General features: G+C 47.3%; 1 protein-coding gene across 1 annotated transcript in view; it reads left to right on the top strand.

Annotated features, from left to right (window-relative positions):
• Positions 1-14,128, top strand: part of XYLT1 (xylosyltransferase 1) — a 256,950-nt gene extending 242,822 nt beyond the window's left edge. The window contains exon 12 of the mRNA XM_058434252.1: positions 7,511-14,128. Within this exon, the coding sequence (XP_058290235.1) occupies positions 7,511-7,833 (323 nt within the window). The 3' untranslated portion in view covers positions 7,834-14,128. The remainder of the gene's footprint in view (positions 1-7,510) is intronic.
• Positions 14,129-15,597: the final 1,469 nt, after the last annotated feature.

The following is a 15,597-nucleotide window of genomic DNA, read 5'->3' as shown; positions in this document are numbered from 1 at the left end:
CCTGCCTGCCTTTTTTCTTTGTCCATTGAAAGGGTTTACTTTTATACTTCTATTTCCCCCCTTTTCACCTCCTTTTATTAAGGGGAAAGTCTTTCTCCCTGCTCAAATCCTACCTCTAGAGAAACCACTGCCAATAGTCTGGTGTGAATCCTTTTAGAAGTTTTTCCATACTTTTAAAGCATAAACGTAACACACATCATAAATCACAAAACCTTTGCTATTTTTTAAAAATGAAATAATACATTTTGTACTGTAAGATTGCTTTTTTTTTTTTTTTTTACTTTCTAAGTCAGTATATATAAAGCTACCAGCTACATGATATTCCACTGGGTTAAGGAACCACAGTCTACCTGTTCCCCTATTGGTGGACACATAAGTTTCTGTTGTTGATGATGGTGATGATGATGTTACTGATAATACTGCAAGGAAAAGTCTTTTTTTTTTTTTTAACGGAAGTTGGCCGGGTGCCATGGCTTACACCCATAATCCCAGCACTTTTGGAGGCCAAGGCAGGTGGATCATCTGAGACCAGGAGTTCAAGACCAGCCTGACCAGCTTGGCCAACATTGTGAAACCCCGTCTACTAAAAATACAAAAATTAGCTGAGTGTGGTGGCGGGCGCCTATAGTCCCAGCTACTTGGGAGGCTGAGACACAAGAATCGCTTGAGGCAGAGGTTGCAGTGAGCCGAAATCGTGCCACTGCACTCCACTTGGGTGACAGAGCGACATTCTGTCTCAAAAAAAAAAAAGAATTTAGGTCAGGCTCTTTTGCCTAGGCTGGAGTGCAGTCATGCAATCGTAGCTCACTGCAGCCTCGAGCTCCTGGGCTCAAGTAATTCTCTCACCTCAGCCTCCTAAGTAGCTGAGACTACACGAGTGTGCCACCATGCCCGGCTATTTTTTTTTTTACTATTTTTGTAGTGGTGTGGTCTCACTATGTTGTCCTGGCTGGTCTCAAACTCCTGGCTCTAAACCAACCCTCCCACCTTGGCCACCCAAAGAGCTGGGATTACAAGCGTGAGCCACCCACCACATCCAGTCCCAACAAGGAAGAATCTTAAACATAAAATTGTATGTGCCCAGCTGGGCGCAGTGGCTCACACCTGTAATCCCAGCACACTGGGAGGCCAAGGCATGCGGATCATGACGTCAGGAGATCGAGACCATCCTGGCTAACACGGTGAAACCCTGTCTCTACTAAAACTACAAAAAATTAGCTGGGCGTGGTGGCGGGCGCCTGTAGTCCCAGCTACTCGGGAGGCTGAGGCAGGAGAATGGCGTGAACCCGGGAGGCGGAGCTTGCAGTGAGCCGTGATCGCGCCACTGAACTCCAGCCTGAGCGACAGAGCGAGACTCCCATCTCAAAAAACAACAACAAAAACAAAGAAGCAAAAAAAAAAAAAAAAAAAAAAAAAATTGGATGTGCCCATGCAGTTACATCCATAATACAAACTCCTAGAAACGGGATTTCTGGATCTCTCTATATTTGGAATTGTTCATGTCCATCTAACAGATCACAAACTCAAAAGCCAGAAATGCATTACAGCCTCTTAGCTTCAGAGTTCTGGATTGGGTGCCCATTAGCCAATGATGCAAGGGGATGGGGACGCAGCTGTGGGGAGGAGGTGCCTGGAGTCCTAGCAAAGGGAGTTGTTTGGGAAAAACTCTCGGACCACTTTTCCTGTGTTCTCACACCGCGATAATCAACACAGAAGAGTTCTGTGACAGCAAAATGGGGGGGGAGTTTTCCCCATCAGCAAGCAAGCAATCAGTTCTGCAGCGGACACCAGCTGGGTGTCCCCCAATTCAGTTCCAACACTCTCCACCCCAGAGGTAGCATCAGACACCACAGAGTGAGGGCTCAGTGCCATAAGACCACCCCCTTCTGCCCGCTAATCACAAGTCTGGGCCTCTGGAACTTCTGAACAAATGGTTTCAAATTGGGGTACCCACAACCCCCTCTTTGGACTCAATTACTCTGCTAGAGCAGCTCACAGAACTCAGGGAAACACTTACGTTTATTGGTTTGTTATGAAAGATATTTTAAAGGATGCAGATAAACAGCCAGATGAAGCTATACAGAGGGCAAGGTCTAGAGGGGTCCTGAGTGCAGGAGCTTCTGTCCCCATGGTATTGGGGTTCCCACCCTCCCAACAGATGGATGAATCTGCCCCTATGGCATTGGGGTTCCCACCCTCCCAGCAGGTGGATGAGTCTATCCCCATGGTATTGGGGTTCCCACCCTCCCAGCAGATGGATGAATCTGCCCCTATGGCATTGGGCTTCCCACCCTCCCAGCAGGTGGATGAGTCTGTCCACATGGCATTGGGGTGCCCACCCTCCCAACAGATGGATGAATCTGCCTCTATGGCATTGGGGTTCCCAGCCTCCCAGCAGGTGGATGAGTCTGTCTGCATGGGATTGGGGTGCCCACCCTCCCGGCAGGTGGATGAGTCTGTCCCCATGGCATTGGGGTGCCCACCCTCCTGGCAGGTGGATGAGTTCTTCCTCACCTTCCTGTGAAGCAGCTACCACATGCTCAGCTCTCTAGAAGCTCCTCAAACCCTGTCCTTTGGGCCTTTTATAAAGACTTCACTAGTTATCCATGATTGAAGCATGACAACTGTGTCAAAATGTGATTGGACAAAAAGGGTCTGACCTAACCCAGCAAGGCCTGTCTGTTCAGATTCTCGTTGGCCTCTCTGTGCAGTAATTTCTCCCTCCAGGGTGTGCGTCAGGGCCCTCTCTGGAATGAGAGTCCTATCACCCACAATCTGATTAGACTCCAGCATTGGGCAGGAGAAGGGGGGCAGGAGGAGGCCAGAGAGATTCTATTTGCTGAGGCCTAAAGTGCCCAACATTGTAACAAAAGACTAACCAGGGTTACAGGAGTTCTGAGCCAAGAACCATGGACAAAAACCACTATCACGGCCAGGTGCAGTGGCTCACACCTGTAATCCCAGCAGTTTGGGAGGCTGAGGTGGGCAGATTACTTGAGGTCAGGAGTTCAAGACCAGCCTGGCCAATGTAGTGAAACCCCTTCTCTCCTAAAAGTACAAAAAATTAGCCAGGCATGGTGGTGGGTGCCTGAAATCCCAGCTACTCAGGAGGCCGAGGCACGAGAATTTCTTGAACCTGGGAGGCAGAGGTTGCAGTGAGCCAGGATCACACCACTGCACTCTAGCCTGGGCAACAGAGCAAGACTCTATCTCCAAAACGATAAATAAATAGGCTGGACACGGTGGCTCACACCTGTAATCCCAGCACTTTGGGAGGCCAAGGTGGGAGGATCACCTGAGGTCAGGAGTTTGAGACCAGTCTGACCAACATGGAGAAACCCCATCTCTATTAAAAATACAAAATTGGCCAGGTGTGGTGACGTGTGCCTGTGATCCCAGCTACTCGGGGGGCTGAGGCAGGAGAATTGCTTGAACCCAGGAGGTGGAGGTTGCGGTAAGCTGAGATCACATCACTGCACTCCAGCCTGGGCAACAAGAGCAAGACTCCGTCTCAAAAAAAAAAATCAATCAATCCTCTATCATAGGAGTCTCGAAGTGAACGCTCAGCTTGTGCTATCTTTGTGCAGAGCAAGCAGAAAGATAAGGACTTCATGTTTTCTTGAGCTGGAAGCCTGCTCCTCCTACCCCTATGAACCAGGCAAAAGACAGCCCCTCCAGAGCTGACCAGGCCCAATCCCAACCCCTTAGAGGTCTTAGGTTCCTTCTCGATCAAGTTCACATCTTTAGCATCTCTAAGGATTTCCAATGCCGGACATGGAGGAGAGGGGAGTAAATGGCTGTGTCTTCGCTGCTCCAGGTACACCTGTTGGACATAATGAAGCAGTGCTCCTGAACACACCCCCATGCCAGTGGAGTAGCCTGGGGGCCATTCATGGGGTCCTGATTTTTCCAGTGTTTTCTTCTAGGGTTTCTAAGGAAGGCAGGGCTCTCCCTACACACGCCCAGGATGACCCAGGAGTCGTTTTACCCCCACCGAGAGCAGCCCTCCTGTCCTCGGTAATTGTATTTGTTAGCGATGTTCCAAAGAATGACAGTGAACACGAAGGTGGGAGCAATGCAATTTGTAAAATGATTCATCAAGAGTAATTTTCTATTGATGCGTCCCTGGTAATCGCAAGAAATCCGATGAGGTAGAATTGAGGAAAATTTAATTATAGAGACGAGCATCGCAAGCTAATATTGTAACAGCATTTCCCACATTAACCTCATTTCTCATAAGGGTTTTTTGCATCACCCACAATATTTGGCTCCCGGTGTTCACGTGTTTGTTAGCTGCTCTTTTCCCTTTGAATGTCCTGCCTTTTGTCAGTTTCAGTATCTCCTCATTCCCCACTTTCTCACTCTGCAGAATAGAGGCACCAAGGGGCTCTGATAGAGAAATTAGGGCCTGCACCAAAGACAGCAGGCTCTGTTCTCCTGGCGGGTGGGGCTGAAGCTGCCCACCCTTCCCTGTATTAGAGAAAGATGGGTTAGGACCAGACTTCCAAACACTATGGCTACTAACTACCATGGGAGAAAAAGCTTTGCTAAACCCCTTGCAAGACAGAGTGTGTGCTCAATGACTGCTAACCTCCTTCCTCCCACTTGTACCCATCCAAACCACAGAACCCAAGCCTTTTGCTTCCTGAGGCATTGGGAATTAAAGGAATGACGATCTTGTCTGTGTTAGTCAAGGCATATTTTGAATTCATCTACTATTCTCACTGCTTTTAGAAGGGTAAGCATATGGTCTTTCTTCCTTCTTCTTGCCTACTCTGGACACTTGTTAATTATCCAGGCTATCCTGGGTGCCTTCGGTGGTGGCAGCTGCTGTCAGGCAAACAGGAAGCACTGTCTTCTGAACATTGCGTTATCTTGGAAGGTTTCTTGTAATCCTAGCTATCTCAGCTCTTGCAAAGCCTGATTTGGTAAAGCACAACTCACCAGAATCATTGGCCAGCCTTTTTAAAAATATATATGTGCTTCTACTGAGCAATAAAAAAGCAATGAATGTGAATGTCTTCAAAATATTAGAAATAGCATCTATTAGAAATAACAGAAGTGTATAGCTTCTTTCCTTCACCCCAAATTGCTATACTTCCTGATTCCCCATTGTGCAGCCCTGGGAGGTAGTAGTAGTCACTCTCATGTACATGTTACTATTTAGCCCATTTATGCCTAAGGTTGCAATTTTTTGAATTTTTTTTTGAGATGGAGTCTCACTCTGTCGACCAGGCTGGAGTGCAGTGGTGTGATCTCGGCTCAATGAAACCTCCGCCTCCCAGGTTCAAACAGTTCTCCCGCCTCACCCTCCCGAGTACCTGGGATTAAGGCATCAGCCACCATGCCCGGCTTTTTTTTGTATTTTTAGTAGAGACGGGGTTTCACCATGTTGGCCAGGCTGGTCTCGAACTCCTGACCTCAGGTGATCCACCTGCCTCAGCCTCTCAAAGTGCTGGGATTACAGGTGTGAGCCATCATGCCTGGCCCAATTGTTTGAATTTTTGCATGAGTGAAAAATCAGACCTTGGCAATGACCTGGAGCAGTAGAGTATCAGGGTGAGTGATAAGCACTGCCTTTGGAGTCAGTTGGTCCTGGATTTAACCCCAGATCTGTCTCTAACTCCAGCTGCCTCTGTTTCCCCATCTGTAAAACAGGGATGATAAAACCAGCCCCCTAGTTTTTTAGGTGTGTGAGGATTATGGACTAATACCAATAGTAATAATCCTAGCTGTATTTGTCTGTTCTCATGCTGCTAATAATGAACCAACTGAGACTGGGTAATTTATAAAGGTAAGAAGTTTAATGGACTCACAGTTCCACATGGTCAGGGAGGCCTCACCATCATGATGGAAGGTAAAGGAGAAGCAAAGGCACATCTTACATGGTGGCAGCCAAGAGCGCCTGTGCAGGGGCACTCCCCTTTTTAAAACCATCAGATCTCGTGAGACTTATTCACTATCACAAGAACAGCATGGGAAAAACTCACCATGATTCAATTACTTCCCACCAGGTCCCTCCCACAACACGTGGGAGTTATGGGAGCTACAATTCAAGGTGAGATTTGGGTGGGGACACAGCCAAACTGTATCACTAGCTAAGCTTTTCGCAGTACTTAGTATATGCTAGATGTCACTTGTAAACACTTCATATGAGTCAGCACATTTAAGCCTCACAAAGCGAGAAGAAAAGGCATTAGTACTTTACCCGTTTTATTGATGAGGAAACTGAGGTACAAGGCTTGGAGGTCAGAAGTCACACACCTGGTATGTTGGACGTGGGGATGCAAAACCAGACGGCATGACTGCAGTACCTGGGATCTTGTATGAAGTGCTTCACAAAGTGACCGGCACATAGGAGGGGCCCAGCAAGGCAGCACTGTTCTGAGAGCTAGTTTGACCTCCCACCCCACCTCACCCAGGTGACTGTTCTGTGGTCAGTTCATGCACCCTGTCTTAGGCTTCTGGGAAGCAGAAATCCAACTTACACAGAGTACAAAGTGGACACTCAGCAGCTGAGATCTGGGCTTCCCAAACAGACCTGGGTACAGACACTCATAATCTGTGTGATTTGGGGAAAGAGGCTTAATTCAGATTTGCACTTGCTGTTTCTCTGCCCAGAATTCTCTTCCCCAGGATCTGTATGTTAATCATCACTCAGCTCAGATGTCACCTTGCCAGAGAGGTCTCCTCTACCCACCTTGTCTAACGTAAACACCCTGTCACTCTCTAACCCAGGGGTCAGCAAACTTTTTCTGTAAAGGGCTAGATACAAAATATTTTCAGCTTGTTGGGTAAAATACAGTCTCTGTCTCAAATACTTAGCTCTGGTAGTACAAAAGCAGCCATAGACAATACGCAAATAAATGGGCACAGCCGTGTTCCAATAAAACTTTATTTACAAACACAGGCCATATTTGGTCCAAGGGCTGCAGTTTGCCAACCCTCTTCTCTCACTTAATACCCTGTTTCTTTGTTTTTGTTTTTGTTTTTGTTTGTTTTGCCTTCATGACACTTATCACTGCCTGAAATAACCTTATTTATCTACTTGTTTATTTGTTGTTCTCCCTCCACTGGATTTTAACCTTCCTATCTGGTTTGCTCCACCACCTAGAATAGATCCAGGTACCTAATAGGTACTTAATATGTCTTTATCAAATCAGACAGTACCTTGCAGATCATGGGTGTTTAGTAAATATGTGTTGACTGAATGCCTGGCACAATGTAGGTGCTTAAAAATATGTACTGGATGAATCAGTGTCTGCACTATCAAAGATGCTGTGTAAACATGTGTTGAATGAATAAAGGCATGCACCATGCCCTGTACAAAGTGGGCTCTGTCCTTTTCTCAGCTGTGAAATGGGACTGCTAAAAGAACTTCATGAGATTGTCGTGTGAATTAAATGAGGCGATGCATGCTGCCCAGTGCAGCACCAGGCACGGGGTAAGTATGAATAGGCATCCTATTGGTGACTCTTCTAATCCTGAAATTGTTCCCTTTGGCTTTCAGAGGAGGCATTGAAGCTGCACAATGGGCCCCTCCGCAACGCCTACATGGAGCAGAGCTTCCAGAGCCTGAACCCCGTCCTCAGCCTGCCCATCAGCCCCGCCCAGGTGGAGCAGGCACGGAGGAATGCAGCCTCCACGGGCACAGCGCTGGAGGGATGGCTGGACTCGTTGGTGGGCGGGATATGGACTGCCATGGACATCTGTGCCACGGGCCCCACGGCCTGCCCAGTCATGCAGACCTGCAGCCAGACGGCCTGGAGCTCCTTCAGCCCTGACCCCAAGTCAGAGCTGGGGGCGGTCAAACCCGATGGCCGGCTCAGGTAGCAGTAGGCATGAGGAGTGGTGGGCCACAGCAGGATCTCAATGGGAAAGCAGCCAGAGGGGTTGTGGGGCCTGAACCCTGGCCTCCCACCCTGGGGGAGGCCCTCTGTGAATGGGTCTCTCCTGGCCATAGAATGATGAAAAGGGAAGGTCAGCAGGTCAAAGCAGGATCAGCCAACAACCTGCCCTTGGCAAGCTGCAGGTGGGATGGCTCAGTCCCTGCACTGTGACGGTCTCACCTCTTCTGGTTGATCCTCAAGTCCTACAGGTTCCTTGTCTTCCCCTTCCAGTGACCCACCCCTGACCCCAGACGTGTGATTTTCAAACTTTTATTTTGAGCAGCAGAACTTTGTTTACTGAGCACAGTCATAAGTGGAGGTTCAGGGTGCGGACGAAATCCAAGCTGCTCTGGTTGAAGCTGACAAGTGCAAGGTTCCCTCCCAAAGCTCAGCCCTCTGGGCGGTCCCCTTGCCCAGGGTATCTCCTACGGTACCTCTTCAGAACCCAAGGGCTCTGCAAATGCCAGTTTGACAAGCACTGCCCAGACCAACCATGGGTTCAAACTCCAGCCCCGCCCTTTGGTTCATTTTTCTGCTCCTCTTGGCTGGGGGACTCTTGTGCCAGCCTTGAAAGTCATGGTCGTGGGCCCTTTCCCATGGAGGCTGCAGCCTTGGGAGAGCTCTGAGCCTCTCAGCAGCCCTCCTTGGGTTGAACTATTCTCCTTAGTAACTAGGTAAGTGGGAAAGCCTTTTGATGTGGCATGGCCAAGGTCCAGCCACAAGTGCAGCTGCCACCTGTCCAGGGGTCTGGGCCTCCTTCCCTCAAGGCTGCCACACAAAGTAGCAGAAATAGGATGATGTTTGTGAGCACCAAACTCAAGACCATGACCTTCTTTGATCCTTAAAAATGGAAACTTTGACAGCCATGACCATGAAACTCACAAGGCAACGCGATGAAACTCACAGAGCAATGCTCGGAGCAAAACTCCTGAGCTAGACAGCACAGCAGCACCCATCCCCTGCCAGAGCCCTTCCGTTCTGAGGTCAGACACACAAAACCTTTGTCAATTGCACACTGGTGCTGTTGGGAGTGACCAAACCGCATGAACCAGACTTTTCCAGTCCAGGAAATAGCATTTCAGATTTGGTTTTTAATTTCATGCCCTTCCTAATCCAAGGGGCCAACAGGCTCAACGGGACATGCAACATAAAAGTGGGAAGGTTATTTAAACAAGAAACAGTATGATTTAAGTGTCTGAGTTACCAGAAACCCAAAAGGTTTCCTTGCCATGAGCCCCGTGGAGTGTCATCCCTGTTCACCAGGAGAGCCCTTCGCAGGAGGCCTCCCTTGCTCCTGTAATCCCACCTCCCCTGAATGATGGGATTCCCTTGGAAAAAGGTCTCAACCCTGGTAGCCATCTGCCCTTCGATGGAGAGCCAGTCCTGACACTTCTCTCCAGCGTGGGTTTGAAGGGGCTGCCCTTCGCTTTGTGTGACTTGTCTTAATCCTAGCCAGATATGTTGCCCCATCCCAAGCCTCGCAAGGCAGGATGTCCTGTTGGCAATGGAGGATGTAAAGAAGGGACACTTTAGATATTTATTATTTATATGTTTTAGTCAATGACTAATTAGTAGGTGCTGTTTTTGCAGCTTGTCAATTATGTTACCTTACTAACTGAAGCTGCCTTTATTCACAAAAGGCCCCTTTTCCCATCTTTTCCCACCCCCTGGTGTCTCTCTCTCTCTTGGTTTCTCTTTCTCTGCGTCTACCCCCCATCTTCCTCATCCTCAGAGTAAAGCAGGGGCATTGAACACCATGCAAAGGAAGCTCCAACCCGCATCTTCCACTGGCTTTGAGTGGGGTGCCTTGGGGACCGTTGGAGCCTCGTTTTTTCCTTATGCAGAGTGTCAACCTCATCTCTCCCTTGGATTCCAAGAGTATTGGAATTCCTGAGCCTCCCATCCTCCCCCTACTCACCCCCCGTCACAGGCACAAGGAGGTGACAGGCAGAAAATATGGAGGGTGGGTGGGGAATGTGCTAGCTGCAGAGAGCTTGGGCCATCTCTGCTTGCTCCATGGATGCCTTTCCATGGCCCATCTAATTATGGGCATCCACGCAAACTTAGCAGAGGGAAACAGGCTCCTTTGAGAGAGATCCATCTTAGGAAGAGGGTCGTCAGATCCAGGCAGCAGAGTCCAGGAGATAGCCATTCTCAACAGCGATTCTAGGGATCTCAGGGTACTTTTCTCAGAAAGCCCCTGTGATCTCTTTCACAGACTCTATGGTGGCCACCTGCTGGGTACCACATCCTCTTTCTGCCCCCGGCCTCTGCCTCTGGCCAGGGTTTCCCTGGGGCTGCTGAAGCCACTTCGGGAGCTTCCCTTTCACCCTCCTTGCTGGGCCACTAGTGCTTTATGTTTGCAGTGGCTTTGGGGACTCAGCAGTGCAAGTCCCTGTGCATAATGTGAACCTGCAGACTTCAAGACGGGGCCCCTCCTGCACCCACTAACATGTCTGCCTTTGTTTTTATCCTGCAACAAGTGGAGAAATGGCAGAGCTGGCTGACTCTGGGGACCCTTCCCTTTTTCCCATGGCTTCATTTCTTCTTCACCACAACTAATTCGGGGAGCTGAGAAGTCACACAGGGTATTCCTCTCCCTTCTTTCTCTGATGTTATTAACCAGAGAATAAGGTTGTAGATATTACATTTTTTTTTTTTAAGGAAAATCCCAAAGCCCAGCATGATTTGAGAAAAGAGGATGTTTTCCGAGGGAAAATAATTTTTTTTAACCTGCCTGAGAATGATTTATTTGTTGGAGGCCATTGGTCAGACAGCCTGGAGCTTGGGTTGTGGAAGTTATCAAAAGCATAGGGCTGTGGTCTCTGGAAACCTATTACAGCCTGCAGGGCACAGCAACTATGAGCTGAGCCAGTGACGAGGTCCCTGGAAACTCAGGAAGGCTTAAAGGTAGGCCTTGGGGTATTGGTTTGTGGAGAGAAGGAAGCATTCTTTAGGCTGCGGCACTCCATGTAGTTTCCCACCCACCGAGTGACATTCAGGCAGAAATTGAGCTCAGGAGACAGCCAGCCTTCCCACATCCCACTTCACTTCCCAGTCCACATGTAAAGCAGTGTGTCTCCAAGGAGGCAGTGAGCAATTCCCAAGGTCCCCGTGTTGTAAGAAGCGCACTGCTTTCTCCCTTTGCGGGGGAAAAAAGGCTTTCCTGGTGAGATCATGAGTCCTTCTGGCTTCATTTCTCATTGTGGGTTTAACTTCTAAAATGCAAATGGAGTTTAGAGAGGATGAGCAGATCCACAGGACCCGCCCCCACCTCTCGCCCACTGCAATTGCTTCTACTCTGGGCACAAGTTTGCGTGTCTGAAGACCATGTTTCCCTCTGGTTCTCTAGCTTGCAAATAACACAGAAGACACCGGCTAGAACCTTAAGCTTTCTGCCAAAAAGATGCAGAGAGCAGGGCAGCAGCTACCAGGAGTGGGGTGTGAATAAAGAGTCCTTCCACAGCCAAGTTCTCTGAGGATTTGGAGCACCAGCTCCCCAGCAGCATCCAGGCGGGAGAGGTGTACATTTAGGTGGAGGGGTACATCTAGGGGTGGAGAGGTGTATATTCTAGAAACAGCTGTTAACACACTCCACTTTAAAAGACAGCAAGCTAGACCTGCAGGATCAAAGTCACACACTGTGGTAGGAGTTACACATGTTTATGGGGCCCAGGATACTAGCAGAGATGAGTGAAATGGTTGGTGCGAGGCAAAAGGGCATGGTGAGGGCAGGGATGGGGACTGTGGTCTTACTGGCATGCACGTGACCTACCCAGAATGAGCAGCTGCTACTCAGCCCCAACCTATCATTGTTTGTAAAAATGTAAGCACAGTGTAGTGGAATCTTCCAATTTGGAAGGGAAGCCAGAAATCCAGATTTTTTGGAAAAAATCTGATTTTTCGGAAAAAATCTGATTTTTCAACGTCAGGTTTTGTTGTTGTTTTTTTTTTTTTTTTTTTAACAAAGAAAAATTCCACTGTTCCACTTGTACACTGCCAGCAACCTCTGCTCTCTGGAGAGGTGGTTTAAAGTGAGATTATGCATTGCCCTGGTAGAGGAGGAAAAAAGCCAGCATCAGGTCAGGGCAAAAATGACAGCCCATGTTGAACTCTGAATGGGGACCTCTTGCTAAGTCATTCTGCTCCCCAAGAGACCATTCCACAGAGGGGGGTGGATCATTCAGCTCTCCTGGTCCCAAGATTGTGCTGAAGGGAAGAAGGAACAGAATCTGGAGATCTGGACTGCTGCCCCTTAGATATGCAGAGGTCCACATCTGCCTGGGGCTACACCTTGTGGGACTCCATCAAACCAGGCAGAAATCGCAAAGACAGTCTAGGAGGAGGAGGAGGTAGGGTGTGAAACAGCCAGGCTCTCTCCAAATCCCAAGTGTTGACACAGCCATCTTGCCCCATCCCTGGAAGCCTCTTTGGAAACCACATAGAGCTGTGCTGTCTCACGGGATGTCCTGTTTGCTTCTGCCTCAGTTACCTTACTTTGCCCATGGGTCTACCACAGGCGCTACCTCATTGTGTCTGCTGAGAAGTTTACCTGGGAGGGGGGAACAAATTTGTCCAAATCTGCTTGAGCTGAATGTATGATCTATGCAAATTCTCTCTCTCCTCTCTCTCTTCCTCTCTGGCTCTCTTAGAAGTTTTGTTTTGTTTTGTGTTTACCTTGCAAACAAGATACTGTATAGGACCCTCTTAAGATGGAGGAGGGCTTTCTTGCGCCACCTGTGTCTACCCCTCACGTTGTCTTTGGCTCTGGTCTTGCCAGGCTTATGCAGGGAGAAAGTGGCCTCTCTTCCCTCTCCACTTGGCTGGGAATATTCCAACTGCCTCTGCCTACAGATACCACCAGAGAGCGGGTTCTGCACCTTGTCATCCCCCTCCCTAACGTCATCTACTCCATCCCTCATGTTCCTCCAACTTGCTTCTCCCATCCCTCCTTCAAAAAAAAAAAAAAAAAACAAAAAAAAGCCTTAGGTTTCTCCTTTTTGAAATGTGGCCTTAACATTATTTTTGGGAAGCTGACCATCCATCCTTTCCCTCCCATCTCCACCAACATCACAGAAGACAGCATCGTGAAGCTTCTATGGCAGCCTCCTAAGGAAGGGGCTGCCAATCTGTAGTTTGCAGATGCTATAGAAATTGCTTACAAATGTCATCTTTAAGAAAAATGTTCCTATGGGCAAAATGAAGGCTTGGGTACTCATCTAAAGCTCAGCCAACTCCCGAAGCACTCTCTTAGAGCATATTGCCGCTGTAATGGGCTGGCTTAATTACCGGCAGAGTGCTTGAAAAGGCTTTGCAAACCTCCCCTGCCCCCAAGACTGGGTGACTTTATATGTACTCCATTCAAGGGTAAATCAGGAGACGTTCTCCATTTATCTCTTCGTCCTTCCTGCCTGGAAGGTGATAGCACTAAATATTCCCAGCAGATGGGTAGTGTTCTCAAAAGGATCACCCTTTTCCTATCTTCAGACTCTATTCGTTACCCTTCCATTGCTCCAGTGCTGATGGAGGCCAAAGACAACCCCAGGGTTTTCATAGGAAATTCACTGGAATTGTGCGCAATTGTCTTTGTAGTCCTTTTGCCTTTTTTTAAAAATATTATGCTGCCAATAGCATTTGTTTGGGTATTTGTTTTAGAGGCCTCACTCTAAGTTATTACCGTCCCCTTCATTGTTTTCAAAGACATGTGGTGATATAGTTTTTAAAAATAACTATTTTGTTATAGATCATAATATGCATAAAACTGTACAGAAATATTTTGTAATGTGTTGATTTTAAAAAAGAATCTGTAAATAAAGTTTTAAAAAAAATTCAAATGGCACACACTGAAATATGTAGATATTTTGCTATTTATTTAAAGGAGTATTTTAAGAGATATTGAACTATCTGAAATTGACCAGTAATCAAAGTTCCAGTCATCTGAATGCTTTTCCTTGAGGTAGAATGTGATTCTCAGAAATGATTGCATTACCTGCCCATTTTTGCACCTTTTCTGTCTTTTTATTTAGCAGAACAACAACAACAAAATTGTGCCTTAGCTGTATTTTTTTGTCTAGGGGAGTTTGTTTCTGTCTGACAAAGCAAAATTTTTTGCAGAAAACAGTGGATGTATTAAATACTGTATCATACCAAAAACACTGCAGGTGTATATAGATGCTTTCTGTCATACTGTGTTTTCAGATGCAGAATTTTAAAATTAAAAAAATACTGCCTTTATGGAACAGTGACTATATGTGGCTTCTTTTCAGCAATATTGTGCATCTTTACACAATCTCATATTCTCTTCTGTCATCTGCATGGTGAAGATAGGATGACTATATAATTTATCATCCAAACTGGGATACTTTTGAGAGTTAAAGGAAGCACCATGTGGATGGGATGCTGAAACTACAGGCATAAATGGCCTATCCTGGGAAAACCTGGGTGTGTGGACACATTTCCCTCATAAAAACTGCTGTCATCTTCTAACTGGATTATAGCAACAACCTCCTACAAGTACCTCCTGGTTGAGAAAGAAGTATATGATTTTTAAACCCTTACTGAGTAGAGAATAACAAGAAGGGACAGCCATGGAAAGTTGCAGTTTCCTATACCCAACTGGTTGGTTGGCAAACCTGTTTTCCTTTCCTCTTTACCACGGAGACTACATTTCCCAGACTGCCTTGCTCTTAGCTGTGGCCATGTGACCAGGCCAATGGAACAGCTAGACTGCATTTTCCAGACTCCCTTGCTCTTAGCCATGGCCATGTGACTTAGGCAGAATAGGTACATGGCACCTCTAGCCCTGGTCCCTAAAACCTCCCACTGGAGTCTCTCCTCAATCTTCCCCTATTTGCCAGCTCAGATGTTTTGAATCACCTTGATTTTGTGCATTCATCCAATTGGCCTATTCAGGTGGTCTTTTTGGAAACTGCACAGCCTCCACCTTAAAGGAAGGCAGAGCCACAATTTGGAAGGTAACTGAGCCCCTGCATAGCCACATAAAAGACTGCTTGACCAGAGTCGCCCCTATCGACTACGACATGAAAAGAAATAAGCATGTATTTTGTTATGCCCCTGAGACTTTCAGTTACAGCAGTCTAGCCTTACCTTAACGAATCCAATCAGAAGTGGAAATTCAAATGTTTCTTTGGGAAAATCCACATTTTAGTTCCTTCACTCAGTAGGTAAAGTAGAGAGCCAGACAGGTAAAGGGATTTGCCTGAAGCTACCCATGGTCATCAGGGTCAAGTCTAGAACCAAAGTTTCTCATCTTTCAATGAGACTTTCATAAGTCATTGGGAAGACCAGTTCCTCCACCCCTGAGGTTGGCTCACTATTATGTGTATATGTGGTTTCTGAGGGCTATGCCCAGGGGTTGGGAGCCTAGATGCCTGGGTTGTAAAGATGCTTCTAATTCACCCTTCAAAATCCTTAAATGAAGACAGGCACTGAGACATAGATAGGATTTTAGCAGCTGGAACAAAATAGACTAGATATCTCCCCATTAGACAGACAAAGGGGCAAATATATGGGGAGCTGTGTCAGCTTCAGCCTCCTTGAGCTTGGCTCAGGAGAGATGGTGACTGACTCCGTATTTAGAAAGATGGATGGACCCAAGATTCATTTGTCAAAACCTCTTTCCAGCCTGATCTTACAGCCAACTTCCCTTTCCTCTGCCCAGAGATAATTCCTCAAAAACTGAGTTCAG

The sequence above is a fragment of the Hylobates moloch genome, unplaced genomic scaffold, assembly GCF_009828535.3.
Source record: "Hylobates moloch isolate HMO894 unplaced genomic scaffold, HMol_V3 SCAFFOLD_23, whole genome shotgun sequence".
NCBI lineage: Eukaryota > Metazoa > Chordata > Mammalia > Primates > Hylobatidae > Hylobates > Hylobates moloch.
Note: the sequence above shows the minus strand (reverse complement) of the source record. Positions and strands in the feature narration are given on the sequence as shown.